Source organism: Lactuca virosa, chromosome 1 (genome assembly GCF_052849685.1).
Source record: "Lactuca virosa cultivar CGN04683 chromosome 1, Lactuca_virosa_CGN04683_v6, whole genome shotgun sequence".
NCBI lineage: Eukaryota > Viridiplantae > Streptophyta > Magnoliopsida > Asterales > Asteraceae > Lactuca > Lactuca virosa.
The window spans coordinates 117,797,549-117,817,340 of NC_136426.1; the positions used below are offsets into that span (position 1 = coordinate 117,797,549).

The 19,792-nt window shown below is 34.5% G+C and overlaps 1 protein-coding gene and 1 long non-coding RNA gene across 2 annotated transcripts; both read right to left on the bottom strand.

Moving 5' to 3' along the window:
* Positions 1–8,173: 8,173 nt before the first annotated feature.
* LOC145106320 (uncharacterized) lies at positions 8,174–9,058 on the bottom strand. The gene is made up of 3 exons (XR_013707539.1): positions 8,934–9,058; positions 8,464–8,526; positions 8,174–8,258 (listed from the first exon to the last, which is right to left on the bottom strand). It is a non-coding gene; the product is annotated as an uncharacterized LOC145106320 (long non-coding RNA).
* Positions 9,059–10,758: 1,700 nt separating this feature from the next.
* On the bottom strand, positions 10,759–12,869 carry LOC145157234 (high-affinity nitrate transporter 2.1-like). Its single transcript, XM_079076305.1, has 3 exons — positions 12,006–12,869; positions 11,789–11,904; positions 10,759–11,697 (listed from the first exon to the last, which is right to left on the bottom strand). Exons 1-3 carry the CDS (start codon positions 12,813–12,815, stop codon positions 11,031–11,033), a joined length of 1,593 nt encoding a protein of 530 aa, XP_078932431.1. The 5' UTR covers positions 12,816–12,869; the 3' UTR covers positions 10,759–11,030.
* Positions 12,870–19,792: the final 6,923 nt, after the last annotated feature.

A 19,792-nucleotide genomic window follows, 5' to 3' on the forward strand; every position in this document is an offset into this window, starting at 1 on the left:
CGTCAAAGAGTTTCCCATAAAAATTCCTTCATCTGGTTTAACATCAAATTTGTTGCGATGCTCTTTAGAGTTGTAGATAAAGCATATAGAACCAAAAACATTAAAAAATTTAACGTTAGGATTTCTCTTATTTAGAATTTCAAATCGATTGATTGAAAATCTTTTATCGATAAATGAAAATTTTTGAGTAACGCATGGAGCTCCAATTGCTTCAGCCCATAAATATAAGGAATATTGGCACAGGATAATATCATCCTCGCAGCTTCGCATAAAGAATGGTTTCGCCTTTTAACTACACCATTCTGCTTCGGAGTATAAGGAAATCAAAACTTAGGATTAATTCCTTTGTTTATCAAGAATTTTTCAAATACTTGATTTTTGAAATCTGATCCGTTATCACTTCTGAGCTTCCGAGCTGGTTTTCGCAACTACAACTCTATCTGCTTCACAAAATCAATCATCCTTTTTGTCGTTTCAGATTTTTGCTTAAGAAAGAAAATTCATGTAAAACATGAAAAGTCATCGACAATAACAAACATACATGTGTTACTCCCAATACTTTCAATTAATGAAGGACCACATAAATCAATATGAATTAATTCAAGTGGCTCAACAATTTTAGTATAAGTGATTGAAGAATGATTTTTTCTACTTTGTTTTCCTATTTCGCAATTTGCGCACAAATGCTCTTTTTTCAAATTTGAGATGTGGAAGACCTCGCACATGATCACCAATAATATTTTTGTTAACATATTTGAAATTGAGATGCGAAAGTCACATGTGCCAAAACCAGCTATCTTCCGAACACGCTTTAGCAAGCAAGCGGATTGAAGGTTTTCCTTGAATTAGTTTCATATTTATTGGATACATTTATGCTTTTCTTTTTTATTTCAGAATCACTTTTCCTAACGCTTTATCAGTTATTTTTGATCCATCTCCATCAAATGGTACTTTGAGACCAGAACCTACAACAAGTTAAGAAACACTTATTACATTATGTTGCAATCTTTCAATATAACCTACCTTTCGAATTGCAAAGTCTCCATTCATAATTATCTCATATCTTTTGATTTCTCCAATTGCATTGTTAACAAACTTCATGTTTCCACTATCTTTAAAACTTCGAAATTCTCTTAACTATGATTTCCTTCCAGTCATATGACGAGAACTACCACTATCAATATACCATTCTGAGTCGAACTGCACGTTAAGAATTACCTACCAAATTAAACCAATTTAGGAACCCAAACCATTTTGGGTCCTTGTGAGAGCTTGTATTTTGAATTCAAGACAGGAAAAATCTTAGTTTTGACGATCCAAAATGATTTCTTAATCACAATATTATCCACTCCTTCTTCCTTTTTGAAAACTTGAGATTTTTTGTCACAAAGATTAATCTTAACAAATGAAGTTTTTCGATTTGAATGAACTTTTCTTTGTTGTGGCATTTTCTCCAAAAATTATTCTTCTTGTTGTTTTAATTTGGCTTCATATGTTTTTCGAATAGAATCTTGATCCAAAACCTTTTTCTTTTAAACCTCAACATATCTTGACTTTTTCAACATTGATTTTTCCTTCTTTTTAATAACATGAATTTGTTGAAAATGTTAATTTTGCTTTTGGATGTGGAGATGAATGAGCATTTTGATTAAAAGATCTTGATGAATTAACAAACTTTCAATTTTGATTTTCAGAAACAACTTTAACACTTTTATCATTAACACTATTTTCCTTTTTCTTCCAAAAAAAATTTCTAGCAATCAAAGTTTTCTTATATCTAGCATTCATTGCCCTTTTCTTTGCTTTGATTTTTTTAAATGATTTTTGATTATTTGTTTTTACTTTTGAATCATTTTTCTTGACCTCTTTCTTTGTAAATCAAATTGGTACATCTTTTGTGACACTTTTTTCACCAACATCATATGAAATATCCACCTTGTTCAAAGGTTACGAAACATATTTTCCTTTGATTTTCCAAGAAGTCTTTTCAGACAAACCTTTTGTCTCATCACCATTGTTATTTGGTGCAAACCAAAAATTATCTTCACAACCTTGTGCATTATCATCATTAACAATTGATGTCAATTCCGATGTATCATTCTTGTTAAGACCCATTTTCATAAAAACTTGATAAGTGTTTTCTGAACTTTTGGAAAAACTATGGCTTTTACTGTCAAATTTTCAAATCCTTTGTTCACAACATGATTTTCAAATTCATAGGAATCTTCAAAAATCAAATTTCTTTTTGGTTCATCTATATATTTCACAAAAGAAGAACAATCAACTTCATCTTCAACCGAAATCTCACTCGTTTCGCTTTCATCAAACTCAGAAGTATTCTCATTAGAATGATCTTCTTCCGATATCAACTTTTTTCATTACATGTTCTATTTCTCAACTGAATTTTGTTTGACTTGTTTTTTATCCTATTCAGTTAGAATATTGTTTAATATCAATTTATTTTCTTTGGATTTAGTGAATTCCTCAAGCTTTTCAAATCCAATCATGTAAGAATTATGCAAAGATTCATCTGATGAAATCACATATTCACATTTACAACAATCAACATCAATTTCATTTTCTTTGAATTCAAGAAATGGAAGAATCATTTTATGCAAATTTTCACCAATTTCACAGTTAATATAAAGTTGAGTAATATTATTGTACAATCTTTTCGCAATTAAACTGTAAAATGTTACGCTGCTTAGTCATTAACCTATTATCCCTCTTTAAAATAATAACATCATCTTCAAGTCTAGTTATTTCTATTTTAAGGGCTTCTATTTTCATCTTTCTCTCCTTGCTTTTGAAGGTTTCCCTGCTAAAACTAGCACTGAGATCAGAATTCTTAATATGAGATCGCTTAAGACATTCTAAAAAATTAGAAACTGTATCACACAATTCAGATAGTTCGGAATCATAACGAGTAATATGAATATTCAGAGATTTAAGAATAGAGTGTACCTTGTTGATTACCTTCTCACTTTCTCTAGCATATTGTTTGACACTCTTTGCAGTGAAATAGCTTCCGATCTGGCACCTTTATCAATGAAATATTCTTGGTTTTCGGAAGATGTGCTGTCGACCAACAAACATTTTCCTTCAATCTTACTCTTCTCTTCGCTCACAACAGAGCTTTTTCCATGAGTTGGCCTCCAAACTTCATCATCTTCATAATCAATTGACCACACTTCAACTCTTCCATCATTATCATCTTCTTCAACTATCAGTGCTTTTCTGGTACTCTTGGATTTCCGAAGCTCTTCTATTTTCTAAGTATAGTAAGCTTCATCTTTAGTCTTTTCATTCTTCTCATGCTTTTTTCTCGGCATACATTTCTTTGCTAAATGATTTTTGCCATGAAAATAGTTACAGTCCTAACCAGAGTCACCAAGCACTTTCTTCTCAACTTTCTCTTTATCTTTTTGAAACATCATGTAACCATCTCCTTTTTTCCTTTTTAGGAACATAGTTATGATTTGGGAAAGTTCCATCACCACTGTGTCCTTTGTTAAACTTGTTTCCTTTGAATTTTGAGTAGTTTTTCTTGAAAAACTTTTTAGGATTGCTGACCATGAGTGCTTTGACTTCACTTGTGAATTCATCATCCAGACTATCAGAATTAGAATCATCTTGAGCCACCTTGGATGTTTTTCCTTAACATCCTTCTGATTTAGCAGTAAAAAGCTAATGGACCTGCATTTGGAACACTTTTTGCTTCTTTAAGAACTTCATTCTCATGAGATTTGAGAATTCCAACCAATTTGGCAAGAGAATATTCCTTAAATTGTTAATGAGCTTTGACAGTTGAAACAACATGTTTCCATTCAGATCTCAATCCATTTAGAAAAATGACATTTTGTTCAATAACTTCCCTGCTCAACTTATGCTTCATCGTTCTACTCAGAAAATGGTTAAAACGAGTAATAGTTTGTTCAATAGATTCATCTGATTTTTGTTCGAATGAATCAAATTCAGATAGAAGAGTAGTTTGAGTTGAATGAAGTAAATTAGCATTACCAGAGTATAATTCTTTCGATCAAACCCAAAATTGATGAGCAATAATACAATAACTTACCAAACGAAAAGTATATGGAGGAAGAGGAAACCTCAGAACTCTGAATGCCTTAAGGTTGCATAACAATAGTTCTTTTTCTTTAGAAACAATGATCTTTTCACCAACAAGTTCATCAAATTCCTTTTGAGTGCAAACTATTTGTTGAGTCTTTGCAACTTTGAATGATCCTTATTCAATTGCATGCCAGATAGTTGAACCATGATTTTCAATGTTGTGAAAATAGTCTTCAAAATGAAGTGCCCATACTTCATAGTCTTCTGGAAAGAGAATTGGAATTCTATTTGTAGAACCAATAACACCATGAAGATTGAATGAAATCGAGTGAAAATCTTCTTTAGACGTTTTCAAGAAAAATTCAACATAAAACGAGATTAGAATCAGATCGGTAAGCTAAAAACAAGTTTCAAACCAAAAATCGAATGATACGAACTAAGAATTTTAGATCAAATTGCAATTAAAAGTTGCAAAATACGGAATCGATTGAAAAAATGAAAGTACGAAAAATTAAAGAACACGAAGAACTTTGAACAATTTTTTATCTGAAAACAGCTTACAGAACCTCCTGCTCTGATACCACTCGATGAGAATTATAGGAACGGTAGATTCTAAGATGAAAACGATATATGAAGATGAAATCAATTATGGTGAACACAAATATGTAAATAAGATCTGTTTCCATTAAAGGATAAAGAGAACAATTCGTTACAAAGGAATGTGCAGAATTATTTTTTGTCCAAAGCTTTATCCAATATCTTAATTAATACTCCTATATATATGCATCGCATGAGAACTAAAAAGGACTCCTAAGTCGACATTTCAGAACTGCAAACCTAAGATTAAATATAATTCAAAAATGACAACAACCCAATTTGGAACATAAGCAAAGACACTAAACATTACAAGTGCAAACAATTAGACATAATATAATTCTGAACCCTAACAACTATTTAATTTCAAAGTCTCATATATATATATATATATATATATATATATATATATATATATATATATATATATATATATATACATGTTGATTTGGTAAATGTGTTTGTAATTGTGTTTATGTTCCAAGTGCAAGAAATGGCAATGTACTTTGGTTTTTGGTCCCTAGTTTAAAAATAGCAATGTACTTTGGCATCAATAAATGCATGTTGATTTGGTAATTGTGTTTTTGTCCTAAGTGCAAGAAATATCAATGTACTTTGGTATTTCTTGTATTTAACGTTCTTTAGCACAAAAAATAGACTATTTAATTTCAAAGACTCATATATCTATATAATGATCAATAAATGCATGTTGATTTGGTAATCGTGTTTGTAATTGTGTTTTTGTCCCAAGTGCAAGAAATAACAATGTACTTTTGTATTTCATGCATTTAAGGTTATTTAGCAAAAAATAAGCAGACTATTTAATTTCAAAAGTCTCATATATGTAAATAATGATCAATACATGCACTTAGATTTGGTAATTGTGTTTGTAATTGTGTTTCTGTTTCAAGTGCAAGAAATAGCAATGTACTTTGGTTTTTTGTCCCTAGTTTAAAAATAGCAATGTACTTTGGTATCAATAAATTCATGTCGATTTGGTAATTGTGTTTATGTCCCAAGTGCATGAAATAGCAATGCTCTTTAAGTATTTCTTATATTAAAGTGCAAGAAATAGTAATGTACTTTGGTAGTTTTTGTTTTTGTTTGATATTTGAACATACAAGTTTATTTATGTTTTTATTTATTATGTAGTTGGAAAATCTTCAGGAAATGCTCAACAACCTGGAGTGTAGGGAAGAACTTTATGCATTTTTTCAATCGGGTAATGATCAAGGAGGAAACGAGGGGAACGAAGATGATAGTTCGTCGGATAATTAGTTTGTGTTTTGTATGTTAGATTTATTGTGACACTTTGGTACCGGTTGGAATTATAACAATTTTGTTGTATTTTGATATTTGTATAAATTTATAACACTATTTGGTACCTAATTGGATGTCGTTAGGACACTAAAAATAAAATGACGTTTAGTGGCACAAAAAAAGTGCCACTAAAAACCAAAAAAGTGCCACTAAAAACCACCTTGGCAATCAGTGACATATAAAAAAAGTGTCACTATAAGAGCTGCCACTAAAGACGTTTAGTGGAACTTTTCAATTGTCTCGTTGCAGCCCTTTTGGGTTTTAGTGGCACTTTTTTTTATGTCACTATAGCACATTCGATTTTTGTGGCACTATTGTTATGCCACTATATAATTTCTAAAATAAAAGCAATTTTTATGTTTTTTGCGAACCTTTTTTTACTCAAAGCATTTATATTTAAAAACTAGGTCCAATTTTCTTTTATATATAATTTAAATGGAATAAAAAATAAGTAAGATAAAATGCAAAACACAAAGCATTACTTAAATTAAAACTAAACTTGTCTTACAATAATATTCTCAATATTTAAAACAAAAATATCTTCCAAAAGGCTTAATTAGTCTATACATTTGTAGAGTGTAACTGCTCAAAACATTAAACTAGTTGAGTCTTAAATTTGAGATGCAACATTCTTGAAACGAAGAGCATAGCCTTTTACTTGCATTTGTCCAACACTTAACATTTTATGCTAGAGTCTTTAGATGAAGTAACTCTAAGGTGGCAGACCATTTGAGTGGACGTTGCTTCAAAATGGTATTGATACTAAGTGCCAAAAATCATATTAGAACCACCATCATTGGCCACCAACCTAACATCCAAAATAACAAAAATAAAACCAATTGTTAGTGATTTGAAATTATCTTAACAAAGATAATGTATAAAGTAGAAGAGTAGAACTCTACAACTTTGTATTTATCTTGATATGATATAAGATGAAGTTTCATTCAAAGAAGAATCCATCTAATTATTTATCAAATTATAAAAATACTAGCAAAATAAATTTAAGAAATTTACTTACAATAATAATCATCAAGAACATCGTTTAACGCTTGTCAAAGTCCACCAATCTGTAAAAATTGCATATTTTCAAAACATCAAATTGAAACAGATAAAACAGTTGCTTCAAATTATAAGTTTGTAATAGAAAAATAAAAGTAAGATGCTATAAAAACACACATATGAAAGTACGTTGCTATTTAGACATTACTTTATGCATACGGAAAAAGGAAACATGAACATTTAGGGCTATCTAGGACTAATTAGTTTTATTTAGATCGATCTAATACCTATTTAAGTGTATTGACGTTTACTTTGTGAAGATAAACTTAGGCTTAAATGCATATTTATGCAAAAACATTTCATATTCTGCCAATTTTTGCAAAAAAAATGTTTCTAATTGGCTAAGCATATTACTTATAAAATATTGCATCTTTTGTCATCCGATCCCATGTCAACAATAAGTTTTTGAAGTCAATAACAGTTTTTGACCTCTCGTCCCATGGATTTCACACCACTAATGTACAACAAAAATTTTATATAACACGTTCTAGTGTAAATAACAATTTTAGTCCATTAGTATAGTAGACTTTTTTTTTAAATTTTGATCTTAAAAAGTTTTTTTTTTTGCAATTTTGGTCCTTTTTTAGAATGTTGTAACATTTTGGGTCCATTTTCCAAGTAAAAATAGAAGAAAATTATAAAATCTCACTGATGAATGGTGAAGTCTAGTTGTTGTGAATGGTTTGTTGATATTTTATAGGAATAATACATAATTATCAAACATTCTAGGAAACATTTCTAACACAAAAATAATCACAGAGAGAATAAGAGAGTACATGCATCTGGTTGTTAATACCCTCTATGCAATTGAAAAAACCCAATACATCAGAATCTAAAGTTCAAGAAGAACAAAGGAAATGAAATTAAGAAAAATATTTATAAAAACAAAATTGAAATTTAGAGTAAGAAATCAAAAGCCTAATACATCAGATTAACAAAAAAAAGTTCAGAAAAACAGACAATACGGAATTAGGTAGAATATCTTTAAAAAGTTACAATTTGGGGATTACTAACAAGGTGTTCGAATTTCACTGTTTAATATTTAGAAATTTGATTCAACTTACACAGCTTAACATATGGAGGATTCAGTAATGCCAGCAAATTCAAACAACTTCACACCGCTTTCATTGCCAAACAAGTTAGATGAACTTTTCTTTGCCAAGTTTGAATTATCATATCTTGTGCCTGCTACCTCCCAAGCTCTTGAAATAAGTCTGCACAGTTCCAACCAAAAGAAAAGAGGACAAATTAATACATGAAATCTGAACCTCCATTTTTATCTTTGACTTCACATATACATGTTCATGTGAAGCACACATGAAGTTGTATTAAAAGACATAATCATCTAAATAAAAAGGTAAGCAGCGCTGAAAACATATTTCACTAATAGGGAAACATACAAATTTCAAGGAGAGATACCTGGGATTAAGCAATGCCAGCAAACGATGTCTCCTTTCCTCTGGGATGTCATCAATCTTTTTCCTGGTCATCACATACATATCAAGGTTTCACTTTTCAGGCTATGACTGTAATAACATAAACAAGCCAAGACTCCAATCACCTAAACTTCAATCAAAACCAAAAAGCATAAAGCCTTTCATGTAAGTGGAATTTCATAGGTTCAATTTTTCAAGAATTTGTGAAGATTTCCTCATGCTAGGAACTGTAATCTCACGGTATATAGATTGGAAACATATCAAGACTAGATGAAAATTTAACCGAATGAGGTCCAACCCCTAATCCATATCTTGATTTCGATGCCCTATGTGTAGGCAAATGATCGAACATGTAGAATACAATCTTGTTAAACATAATTTGATGTGGTAAGTAAAAACATAGAAATACAGAAATCTATCAAACAATGTCTAAAGTGAAGCAGAGAGTAATACCAGAGATAAGTAGTGGGGTTGTAAGAAGATGGATCTAAAGGAATAAGTTGTTTGGGTGGATCGAGAAACGACACCACGTCCCGCTCGTCGTAGTAAGCTATTTCCCCACCATGTAGCACCTGGTAAGGTTTATCATCCTAGGGAGATACGTGCATTGAAGAAGACGCCGCCATGCTAGCCCTCCTCTTCCTCTCAGTGTCGTCACTCACCGACAAGTGTGTCACTCCTCTCCCGACATCAAATTAACCGCACCAACTTTCACATCAAACTCAAGGTTAGATGCCAAACCTTATCACAATCATCAGACTCTATTATGTACCCTAGAGTTGATTCTTGATTTCGATTTTTGATTTTCGAAGTTGCATTCATCTCAATAGTCACATCGTGACCGTAGATAAAACTTTATTTGTACATGAAGTCGTTATACATTTGAGAAGTAAGGGAAAGTGGAAGAAGGAAAGTTTTCCATTCTTTCATAGATAAAAATTAATTTTGTACCTGAGTCGTAGATGCCTGGGTAGAACACGATGACAAGAAGTGGAATCAGGCAGCGGTGGCGAGTTGTGGAGGTTGAGCGGTGGCGATTTAGAGGATATGATTGGGCTCAATAGCGACGGAGATTCGCAATTTAGGGCATGGGTGGGAGACTATGACTTGAGTGAGTGAGAGGTAATTAGAAGGGTAAGTTTGAAATTGAAAAACTTAAAAGTCTCGTAATCTGTTAACTTCATAGAAATCTCAAATACGCGGGAAATTTTCAATAGGAGGGAAACAAAGTGTGGCGGATCTTTATAATTTTTGGTGAAAACGTTTCCGCTAGCAACAAATTATAATAGCATTATAATAGCATCCACAAAGTGCCACTAAAAGAATACTATAGTGGCACAAAAGAAATATGCCACTAAAAAATTGTGCCATTAAATGTCATTTAGTTTGTAGTGGGATATTTTTTTTCAGCATTTAATAGCGTTACATATCAGTTTTTATACACCCGAAAGTATTGATTTTAATAAAAAAAAATAATATTAGCGGCGACAGAGGGAATTAGCAGTGACAAGGTTATCAGCGGCGACAGAGAGAATTAACGGCGACACAAGTATTAGCGGCGGCAAATATTTTTTCCGGCGACATTTTGAGCAATAGCGACGAAACAGTACTTGCGACTTTTTAGCGGCGACATGTCACCGCTATTGCCTTTACCGACGACAATTCTAACTTTTACTTGCGAATTTCGTCGCTTCTAATTCCCGTTTTTCTTGTAGTGTTAAGCAACCGACAACAACTGAACAAGAAGATTAATACACGTTTTTTTTAAGATGCCAATATATTTAGCGTAATGCTAAAAATCCCTTAAAAGTCCTTATCATGCCATCTTTGTTACAAGTTGTTCACTACAAGTTAGTATTAATGGCGATACAACATTAGCGGCGACATGTTAGTATTAGTGGCGACACAGCATTAACGGCAACGGCAAGCAGTAGCGGCGACAAAGAACATTGACGGTAACTTGTGGAGAATTTGCAGCGAGGCAACAGCGGCGACAGGTCGCCTCTAATCACTTTAGCGATGACAAACCTACTCTTTAGCGGCGACGACTGTCGCCGCTAACGATCGCGTTTCTTGTAGTGGTTCCATTTGAAGTCACTTAGATTTACGAACTTGCCGATTCTAAAAACCCTTTAAAATTCCTAGACATTGATGCATATACAACCAATTGCTATAGACAAAAAATAAATAAATAAATAAAATAAAATAAAATCTTAAGGAGCAAAAAAAGCTTGAGGACATCAAGCTTAGAAAAATAGTGTGTTGGTAGTCTTCAAATGCTTGTAGCCATACATTTTCACAAATCCTTTTTATAAACAACTGATTCAAGAGCACATAATCTTAATCTTGTAACTCGGACATTTCATAAAACTGTCCAAATAAATTCATCAAAACCTTTTTATAGAACACTTACACGTTCATCATCTGATGGCTGCAAGCACTGCCAATTGGATCAGATTTGCATCTTATAACTACATGTCAAAGATAATAGAACATTGTTGTTTAAACAACCAATCTTTGTATTAATTCAGTAATAGGAATCAAATAGTATCAAACATAATTGGGGGTGGCGTTAGGCGGTGTTGGAGCCGATGCCACTTTCCCTCCACGTTCTGATCGACTGTTCTCAGCAAACTTAAGACTTGCTTGGTGCATCCCTTTCTGTTTCTCCTCCTCCGTCCATTCAGCAATATAATAATTCTCTTCACTACCTTTGACGATGTCTTGACTGGCCGGAAAAAACATACTTCCCCATTGTGGGAAGTGAACAAAACTTACAGGAAGTGTACAAAGTATGATCATGATACCCATATAAGACAACCCTTTGGCAGTCGAGAATGAGGCAGACGCAAAGAATATTAATTGGGTTAGCCCTGATCCAAAGTTCCCTCCGGCACCGGTCATACCAGAGATGATACCCATTGACCGCCGGGAAATGAAGGGAACGATGCCGAAGGTGGCTCCGCATGCTGCCTGTGCACCGATGGAGAAGAGCATCATAAAGGTGATGGCTAATGGTAGCGAGTTTACTAGGCCTAGGAAGACACAGCAAACACCGCCAGCTGTTTGGAGTAGCCATAGGTTCCAGAGTCGACCTCTCATTCCAAATCGTTTGGCCATGTAATCCGATGTGAACCCTCCAAATGGACGAGCTAGAAGATTTGCCATTCCGAAGCAGGCAGCAATGATTCCGGCAAGGTGAAGCTTTAGATCAAATCTGTAAATAATTCAATGGAAAACAAGGTTTATTTAATTAATTTAATTGCACATATAATCAAACATTTGTGTAGTGTAAAACAAATCCAAACCTGTCATAGAAGTATTCTGCGATCACATTATCAATGGTCAACTCGACACCCATGGAATAACCGTAGAGAAGTACAAAGATCCATGTTCGATAGTTTCTCACAGCATACCACAATACCTACAAAACGAGAAACAAATTAGAGACAAAGGACATACCATAAATGGAAGGTATATAAATGATGAATGGCTTAGCCATCCTAATTAGGTATAAAGGTTTACCTTGCCGAATTTATCTTTGGCAACATCACCCTTCTTCTGTAGAGCACCGAGATTACCATCAGGCAAATCTTGACCAAGAGTCAACACAAATATCCCCATGATTACGTTAAGCCACCCTGGTATGAAAAACGCGATCCTCCAAGCCGTGAACGGCGTTGCCCCGGCCTTCTTGATGATCTCAAACAACACCGGCATCAGGAGTTGCGTGGCTCCACCACCCATGTTCCCCCACCCAGCGGCCGTTCCGTTCACCAGCCCGATGATCTTGCTGTTAAACATGGTACTCATCCAATATTGGCACGACACGAACGTAGCCAAAGAAAATCCGATCATGAATCTGACGGCTATGTAGCCACTAGCGTCGCTGACGAAAGACATGCAGAAGACGGTAGGCGCTGACATCATGATGAGGAAAGCGCAGCCGTAACGAGGTCCCAATAAGTCACATACCGCACCCATAACTAGCCTCGAGAAGATACTACCGGAAACGGAGGCAACACCGGCGTTCCCGATGTCAGCTTTTGTGAGATCGAGGTTGTCCCGGATGATGGGAACGAGTGGCGCCGCCGCAAAGGTAGAGACAAAAGTGGTGAAGAAAGAGATCCACGAGAGATGGAAGGTTCTCATGTGAGGGTTTGCAAATGAGAAGAGCTTAAAGACTTTTGCTTTATGTTCAGAGTCCACGGGGAGGTCAAATTTCGCCGTGGTATCAGTGGGCACCATCGGAGAGGCAACAGAGAAGGCCAGCACTGGTTCCCGGCCGGTGACTCCATGCATCGAGGTGCCCGGAGAACCTTCAATTTCAGGCATTGTATTCTTAGTTCTTTTACTTCTCTCGAATGTGATATACGATTTATATCTGTGTGTTGCTGATGTCTTTATGGAAAAGTGATCATCGTGGTAGAGTTTATATAGGCATCGGCAGATAAAAGAAACAAGAATGTCTGACTTTTTCAGAAGGGTTCATATTCCTAAATATGGTTAATTAAGGGGTTGACAAATGTGAAGGGTTAAGGTCGATAGCTAGTGGGGATTCCCAAAAGGTTGTGATCTCTTTTGTATTCTAAAGGAACCCCGTTCGCCGCATCCTATATATGTAAAGGAACACTGTCTACTGTTTAGGCTCACCAGATATCCCAAAAGATGCTTATTGCACCAGTTTACAAACATCAGTTGGAAATAGAAGAAAAATTACTAAAATCTATTTGATTCTTGTCTAATGAATTTTGTTAGTAGATTTATAAGTGGCCTGGTTATGAAAAGTTTGTCAGATACATTAAAAGTAAAATAAGTTAATATGTTTGCGCCATGGAATAAAACGTAGAACTAAAACAAAACAATACATACTAGATAAATTCATATTACGCATGCTTAAATAATCTATACGTAATTTTATGACTTGGATATAGATTCTCTGTAAAAAAATTCTCCACAATTCCTTAACATAAACTTTTTTTACAATAATTCATAACATAAATAATTTTCTAAACAAATTTTAATAACAAAAATCTTTTATATAAAACTTCAATACACATTTCCATATCATACACAATTTCAATAACCACAAATTATTTTAAGATAAAAATGTCGTCCATAAAAAAAGTCTTTGACCTAGCGGTACGTGGAGTTAACGGATATGTTGTTAAACTTGAAGGCTAAGAGAACACACACTTTTACACACAGTAAGATTACACAGGAAAGCACAAACAAGAAGAAGGAAAAACTACTTCTGCATTAACGTGAAAAGAACTGAAGAGTGCATGCCTTATGAGGCTTACACGAGAAAAGAAACTGACAACTACAAGGTAACTTCTACAAATAAAGTAACTACCCACTAAAAACTCTTGCACATACATATAGGTGTTGTACTAATGCATCTAGGTTTTGTACTTTTAACACTTCCCATCAACACCTAATTTAACTATTCCCATAGCATCACAGAACTCAAACAACTTCTTGCTGGCCAAACCTTTTGTCAAGGAATCTGCAACTTGCTTTGTGGTGTTAATATATTTCAGATCAATGTCACCTTGTAACACCTTTTCACGAATGAAATGATAGTGTACCTCGATATGCTTGGTTCGGGCATGAAACGTGGGATTCTCAGCAAGTTGCATAGAAGATAAATTATCACAGACCAATGGTACAATATAGTTCACCTCTTGTTTAAGATCCTTTAGCAATTGTACTAGCCATACACACTCCTGAGCTGCCATTGCAGCAGCTCTATACTTTGCTTCCGTTGTTGATAACGAGATTGTAGGTTGTCGTTTACTACACCAAGTTACCACACTAGATCCCAACATGAAGAAGTAACTTGTGGTTAATCTACGTGTATTGACATCACCAGCATAATCTGCATCATAGTAGCCTGACAGCTTGCTTTCTTCTCCTTTCTTGAAAGAAATACCCCAGTTTAGTGTCATATTGATATACCTTAGTACCCTTCGTACTGCATCCAGGTGAGGCTTTCTTGGATTTTGCATGAAACGACTCAAAACTCCAACAGCAAAGGCTATACCAGGCCTCGTTAGAGTTAAATATATAAGGCTTCCCATAATTTTTCTGTACATTGAAGCATCTTCCAATTCTCTACCTACCGTTGCACTAAACTTGACATTTGCATCCATGGGTGTTACAGCTGGCTTGCTATTTAACATCTCAAACTTATTTAATAGGTCTGTGGAATATTTCATTTGATGCAAAACAATCACATCATGCTGGACCTGGTAGCTCAACTCTAAACCTAGGAAATGATTCAAACTTCCCAAGTCTTTCATATAAAACCGAGTGTAGAGATTTTCTTTGAGCTGAGTAATCATTTCATCATAGTTTCAAGTGATTATCAGGTCATCTACATATACCAGAACTACAGCAACCTTGTCTCCTTTACTTTTAACAAAAAGACTTGCATCAGAAGCAGTTATAGAATATACGTTATGTTCGAGAAATTCAGTAATTTTTTCGAACCAGGATCTTGGTGATTGTTTTAGTCCATACAGGGCTTTCTTAAGCTTTCATACATATCGTGGATGGGTTATACTTACAAAGCCCTGAGTTTGATCCATTAGAATCACTCGATCAAGTTCTCCATATAAATATGCATTACCCACATCCATTTGCCACATATTCCATCCTTTACTAGCAGCTAAGGCCAATAGAACTCTCACTGTGGTTAGTTTTGCTACAGGGCTAAATGTTTCTTCGTAATTGAGCCTGTATTCTTGAGAGAAACCTCGTGCAACAAGTCGAGCCTTCAACCTTTCTACTGAACCATCAGTTTCCGTTTGACTTTATAAACCCACTTACAAGATATTGGCTTTGCAATGGTTGGTTTAGGAACCAATTCCCAACTTTGCTTTCTCAATGGAGCAGTGTACTCTTCTTCCATGGCATTGATCCACTCCTTTTTAAGGCAAGATTGTTGGTACGAATCAGGTTCTATTGCTACATCTTCAATTACAACAACATTTGCATATCTGGGATTTGGTTTCTTTGGTCTTGATGATCTTCTCAAACTCAAATTTTCACCACCGTCTTCATTATTGATTCTTGGATGAAAACTACCGGTTTGCCATGGTCAATAACTTTGGGATTGAGCTTCATCATCCTCTATAATAACATCTACTTCATCAAGTTTTAAGTTGACATCAGAGGATTCAAGCTTATCCTTAAATAGACCTGAATTTGGAAGTACTCCATGATTTGTTGACCACCATGATGAAGCTTCATCGAATACAACATTCCTTGAAGTGTAGCACTTTCCTGTGGTTGGGTCACAACAACGCCATCCTTTCCTTTCTTGATCGTATCCCACAAAAATATATCGAATTTCCTTCTTTTCCATTTTGCTACGAAGATGATTAGGCATAAAAACATAAGCAATGCAACCAATCACTCAAAAATGACTTACATTAGGCTTTATATTCCACAACTTTTCAAATGGTGATAGGTATTTGAGCCCTTGTTGAGGTATTCTGTTGATTACATAAGCTGCAGTCTCCATAGCTTCTGCCCAGAAACGCCCTTGTACGCTTTTATCATGTAACATGCTGCCACAAATCTCGGACATATGGCGATTCTTTCTATCTGCAATTCCGTTCTGCTGTGGCGTATTGGGACAAGTCAGTTGTCAATTAATCTTGTGTTTCTTCAAGTACATTGAGAATTCATCAGCAAGGTACTCTCCCCCATTATCTGAGCGTAGACAACCTATATTACCTCTAGTTTCTCTCCCAGCTTCAAGTTTGAACTCCTTAAACTTCATGAACACTTCTGACTTTTCTTTCATAAAATATACCCATACATATCTTGAGAAATCATCAATGAAAGTTACCATATACCTCATACCTTTGATTGATGACTGTTTCACAGGTCCGAAGACATCAGAATGAACGAGTTCTAAGGAAGCTTTTGACTGATACTTTGAACTTTCGAAGGGTTGTTGATGCGCTTTTCCAAATTGACACCCAACACAAATAATACCCTTTCAGATTTCTAGTAGAGGAAGTCCTTTCACCATTTGTTTCTTCATCATTAAGTCAAGTATATCATAGCTCACGTGACTTAATCTCATGTGCCACAGGTCTGCATTTCGGTTGCTTTTTATCTTTTCTACATACGCCATCTCAGCCGACATCACATAGATTGAACCAACCCGTCGTCCCTTTAGAATAGGTTTTGACCGAGCTTTGAATTCTTTGAAGATCTTCTTATCATTCGGACCAAACAACACATAGTGACCAGATGAGGTCAATTGTGAAACTGAAAGAAGATTCTTCTTCATACCCGGAATGTGGTAGACACTTTGTAGTCTCAATTCTTTGTTGTTATCTTCTGGACGAAACACTACATTGCCAGCATGTGCAATTGAGAGTTTAGAGTTATCGGTTATCACAACCACCCGACTACTGCCATAATTGATAGAATATTGAAGTTTCTCATGCTCTACGGTCATATGGTGTGAACATCCAGAGTCAACAATCCATTCATCAAGACTATTTTCACTATTTTCAGCAGTTGCACTAAACGCCACTTCGTCCTTGACTTGTGCATACAAAGCTTCTGCGTCCCAGGCTTCTTCTTCTTGAGACGCTGCAACATTACCCTCTTCTAACTGTTCTGATCGACAGTTGCGTTCCATATGTCCCTTTTGGCCATAATTATGACACTTGAAAGGAAATCGGTCGTTGGAACGATGGTTTTTTTGTTTATCCTCAGATGGTTCTCTTTTTCCAAACTTACGAGTCTTCTTTCCCGACTCATAGTTTTTATTTTTATCAGAGCTCTTTTTGTAGTGTTGACTAGATTGTGATCGATGCTTTCCTTTACCCTTTTCTGCATAGAGGGCTTCTTCATCAGTCTTAATCGAGGCCCCACTCATCTGCTCCACTAAGGCTTCCTGTCCGTCTAAGAGATTCTCAAATTCAACGAGAGAAGGTTAAGTGGCCCAACCTTGAACCACTGCTACAAAGCTTCTGAATTCTGGTTTTAGACCGTGAATTATAATCCTTTTCATCATTGTTTCACTTATCTGTGACTGAGGATCAAGCTCTGTAATTTCTCTGCATGTAGACATTACATTGTGAAAGTACTGGGGAATTGTCATATCCCTCCGAGACACAGATAGTAATTCATTCTCAAGAAGTTGTAACTCAGCATCATTCTTCTTAGAGAATAGGGTTTTCAATATATCCCAAGCCTCCTTTGGAGTCACTACATCCCTGATATGTTCCAGAATATCTTCTTCAACTGTAGTTTTTAAAACGAACATGGCCTTGTCTGCTTTAATCTTCCACTTGTGTAAGATTCCATTGTAGTCTTCTACCTCCGGTTGACTTGTCTCTGCCCATTTACAACTTCCCAAAGATCTTGCCATTGCACGTATGACATGATGCAGGTAGACCACGTGTTGTAATTCTGGTTGTTAAGTTTCTTCACTCCACCAGTAGTTTGAAGGTCAGCCATTGAACCAGGCTCTGATACCAGTTTGTTAAACTTGAAGGCTAAAAGAACACACACTTTTACACACAATAAGATTACACAGGAAAGCACAAACAAGAAGAAGGAAAAACTACTTCTGCATTAACGTGAAAACAACTGAACAGAGCATGCTTTATGAGGCTTACACAAGAAAAGAAACTGACAACTACAAGGTAACTTCTACCAATAAAGTACCTACCCACTAAAAGCTGAAAATAAAAAAATATACATAAAATTAACTAAGTAACTCATGCACATGCATTTAAGTGTTGTACTAATGCATCTAGGTGTTGTAGTTTTAACATATGTGTCCCTCAACCAAAGGTTGATGGTGTATGCGTGTGTAAGTTGTTCTTAAAAAAATTGTTTACCCGAAATCTTAGCAACCTAAACAACTAATAAGCTAATAAATCATCGACAAACAACCTAAACTAATATTTCATCTAAACAACCTAAACAATAATATTTCATCAAAGAAATCTTATAAAATGAACCTAGAGGACTAATATATCATAAAAAATTATTTAAACATGTAATGTTATATAAAAATTCATCTTAACATCAATTTTTCTCCGGAAATTTATATGAAATTACATCCACAATCAATCTGAATAATATATATATATATATATATATATATATATATATATATATATATATATATATATATATATATATATATATATATATATATATATATATATATAGCCTCAATTTAAATAAAGACCAACTATATTAAAGTATCTTATCGTCTAACGAATTTTATCTATCGTGTGGGAGAACATTAATAGGCTTAATATCAAACTGTTTAAAAGAACAAACCAATTAAACATGCATACCTTTCTTGCATCAAAATCATAAAAAGGAGTGCTTTGCTTGAAAATCCCTTGTAGAGGGAGGTTTTGATCTTATTGTGTTCGGAATGGATGGTATGTTTTTATATAGCGAACCACATGCGTCTCAATCTAGCGACATATTTTTCACAAACCCAACATAAAATGATGTTGTCCCTACTATACAAAACACTTAAAATGGATTAAAAAAGAAGGTATCCTAACAAGTCGTCATCGCCTTTTAAGAAAGAGCACTCTATGACAACTTGATAACTTGCGGTTAAATTTCCCATCGATCCCACTCTTAAAAGTGACCATGAATGCCAGACAAACAATGACATACATTGATTTTATGAAAAACATGAAATTTGTCATATAAATAATGTTTGTCTTTAATAAAAAAAATTATGGGAAACATTAATGTAATAAAATGCTTTTATCTTTTGTAAAAACTCGTGACATAAGTATATGTATATCATTTTTTAATGTCTTAAATAAAGTTAATTACAAACATCTGATCACTAGTATAAAACGTATTTAATAGTCCGATGAGATTTTTTTTTGGTGTTGTGGCAGCCCAAACTACATCATTAAAACACCTAAATAATTTGTTTGCATCAATAAACCAAGAAACTGCACCATTAAAAGCATTTGTTAGTGCGGTTTCTTCAAATCGTACCATTAAAGCATTTGTTGATGCAGTTTCCCAAAACCGCAAGAAAAAATCATGTGGAAACCACACGAAAAAACAATTTGCACTAAAAAGCAATGAACCGCACCAAAAAAATCCGCACTAAAAAGCATTGAACTGCACCATTAATCATTCCTTTAAAACTTTCATTCGAAATTTTTCATTTCTCGTGAGATCCGTCCAAATTTCGTTCAAAATTTTCATTTAATCTTCCCTCTTTATATAAGTTTGGTGATGCATCTCCTTCTCATAATTATAGACCTGTCGGTTCCATGCTTGAA